Source organism: the organism of the source record quoted next, unplaced genomic scaffold (genome assembly GCF_019419815.1).
Source record: "Pyrus x bretschneideri cultivar Hongxiangsu unplaced genomic scaffold, Pyrus_bretschneideri_v1 Contig10, whole genome shotgun sequence".
Lineage (NCBI taxonomy): Eukaryota > Viridiplantae > Streptophyta > Magnoliopsida > Rosales > Rosaceae > Pyrus > Pyrus x bretschneideri.
This window is the reverse complement of record NW_025999391.1, coordinates 1,026,425-1,028,464: the sequence shown is the minus strand read 5'-3', so window position 1 is coordinate 1,028,464 and position 2,040 is coordinate 1,026,425. Positions and strand designations below refer to the sequence as shown.

At 47.0% G+C, this 2,040-nt stretch overlaps 1 protein-coding gene across 1 annotated transcript; it reads left to right on the top strand.

Annotated features, from left to right (window-relative positions):
• Positions 1–691: 691 nt before the first annotated feature.
• Positions 692–1,734, top strand: LOC103932384 (glycine-rich protein 2). The gene has a single exon (XM_018643772.2). The coding sequence runs from the start codon at positions 764–766 to the stop codon at positions 1,406–1,408; it is 645 nt and encodes a 214-aa protein (XP_018499288.2). The 5' UTR covers positions 692–763; the 3' UTR covers positions 1,409–1,734.
• The last annotated feature ends 306 nt before the right edge of the window (positions 1,735–2,040 follow it).

Below are 2,040 nucleotides of genomic sequence, written 5' to 3'. Positions count from 1 at the left end.
TCGTATTTGATTAAATCCCTAGAATTAAGGTCTTGGAAAAAGAAAAAATGAAAGTAGAAATACTTGTTTACAAGAGATGAGATTTTGTCCAAGAAGTGCACAATAATTAAATTGAAAGAAAGAAATTTTTTTTCTTTTACAAAGATGGTGCACGGGCATAAGGAAATGGGCAATCCAGCAATGTGCAGTGAGCATAAGGAAATTGGCAATCTATAGTACATGTTTGTTTTGGTCCTTACATGTCATTTTACAAGAGGGTAAAAGTGACATTAAATTTATACTAGAATATGGGTGGAAAAAAAAGACAATAGGATGAGTTTATCAACACTCTTACCTTAATTAAACATTTTTTTATTGAAACCAAGCACCACAATGTTCCAGATTCCCGAAACTGCCCCTCCACCTTGGGTTAAAATGGTAAATAACAAGAAGTACATGGAGGAAAGAAGAGGAAGATATTTTGGGTGGGAATGAAAAGACGAAAAAGCCACTGGAAATGGACTATTCGAATTCCATCGTGCCATCCCAATGCCGAATCCAGCGGCCCATATAAATCTGTGTAAATAAAAAATATCCCAGCCGTCGGATGGATCGTGGGCAAAAGGGAGCCGTGGGTTGGGTTCTCTAGAGTGCCACGTGGCAGTGGGACTTTTTCGTTCAAGTTGGATGTATAAGTAGCTGTCAAACCCTGAGGCCGAAAGACCCACAGTGGTAGAGAGAGAGGGGAATTTCTAGGGTTAGGGTTCTGAGATTTGCGAGAAAGATGAGTGAGAGGCTGAGCGGCACCGTCAAGTGGTTCAATGACCAGAAGGGGTTCGGCTTCATAACCCCCAACGACGGCGGTGAGGATCTGTTCGTTCACCAGTCCTCGATCCGATCCGAAGGTTTCCGCACTCTTGGAGACGGCGAGACGGTCGAGTACACCGTCGAGGAGGATGCCGGTGGCCGAACCAAGGCTGTTGACGTGACCGGCCCAGAGGAGGGTCCCGTTCAGGGCAGCCGAGGCGGTGGGGGTGGTGGACGAGGCCGTGGAGGCGGCGGTGGTGGAGGCTACGGTTTTAACGGTGGCTCTGGAGGGCGAAGCGGTGGCGGTAGAGGTGGCCGAGGAGGTGGTGGGTATGGCGGAGGAGGCTACGGCTCGGGTGGTGGTGGGTACAGCTCAGGCGGTGGATACAGCTCAGGCGGTGGATACGGAGGTGGAGGCGGTGGCGGTGGCGCTTGCTTCAAGTGTGGCGAGTCTGGACACATGGCGAGGGACTGCTCTCAGGGAGGTGGAGGCTACGGAGGCGGTGGAGGCGGCTATGGAGGAGGCGGCCGTAGCGGTGGTGGAGGCGGAGGTGCTTCTGGAGGGTGCTACCAGTGCGGTGAGTCGGGCCATTTCGCTCGGGAGTGCCCGAACAGGGGTTAAAGCAGTCGTTTCCAGTTCAGCGTCTGTCTGCCTGTGTTGGTGGTGCTGGTGTGTTTGGTTTTTGCTTAATTAAGTGTTGGTTTCTATGAATCAAAAACTCGTTTCGAGTAGTCGTGGTTTGCGGTTTTATGGGTCATCTCTTTTGATTTCAATCTATGGAAACATGAAGTAAATGATGATTCCTTTTGATGTAGTAATTTTTCTTTCTTTCTTTTTGGTTAAGGTTTTTTTAGTGAGGATTTGGTGTTAATCTGGCAGAAAATGTGGATCTGTGGTTAGTGGTTGGATGTTGATTCATACACATTAATATACTCTGCTCCTCCTTATTTTGATTTGTTTATCGCTGCGCAACAACTGGATCCTTGTGGTTTTAGGGTTTATCTGATTTGGGAAATTTCAATTGACCTAAATCGGATGTAAAAGGACAATAATGCACCTGTCATTGTTAACCATTTACAGAAACGTACTATTATGGGACTGTTTGTGGCCACGCTTATGTTGTGGTTGGGTCAATTGGCTTTAGGTAGGTGAGTGGAAGGCGTCTACTCAATATGTTACACATTTAATTGCGTATTTACTTTAATTGGGTCAGATTCTTTCTCTCTGAACCAACTTGAGCCAAGGAGGAGATT

Bases quoted from the DNA above. Each gene is read 5' to 3' on its own strand.
- LOC103932384 (XM_018643772.2), top strand. From the start codon at position 764: ATGAGTGAGAGGCTGAGCGGCACCGTCAAGTGGTTCAATGACCAGAAG.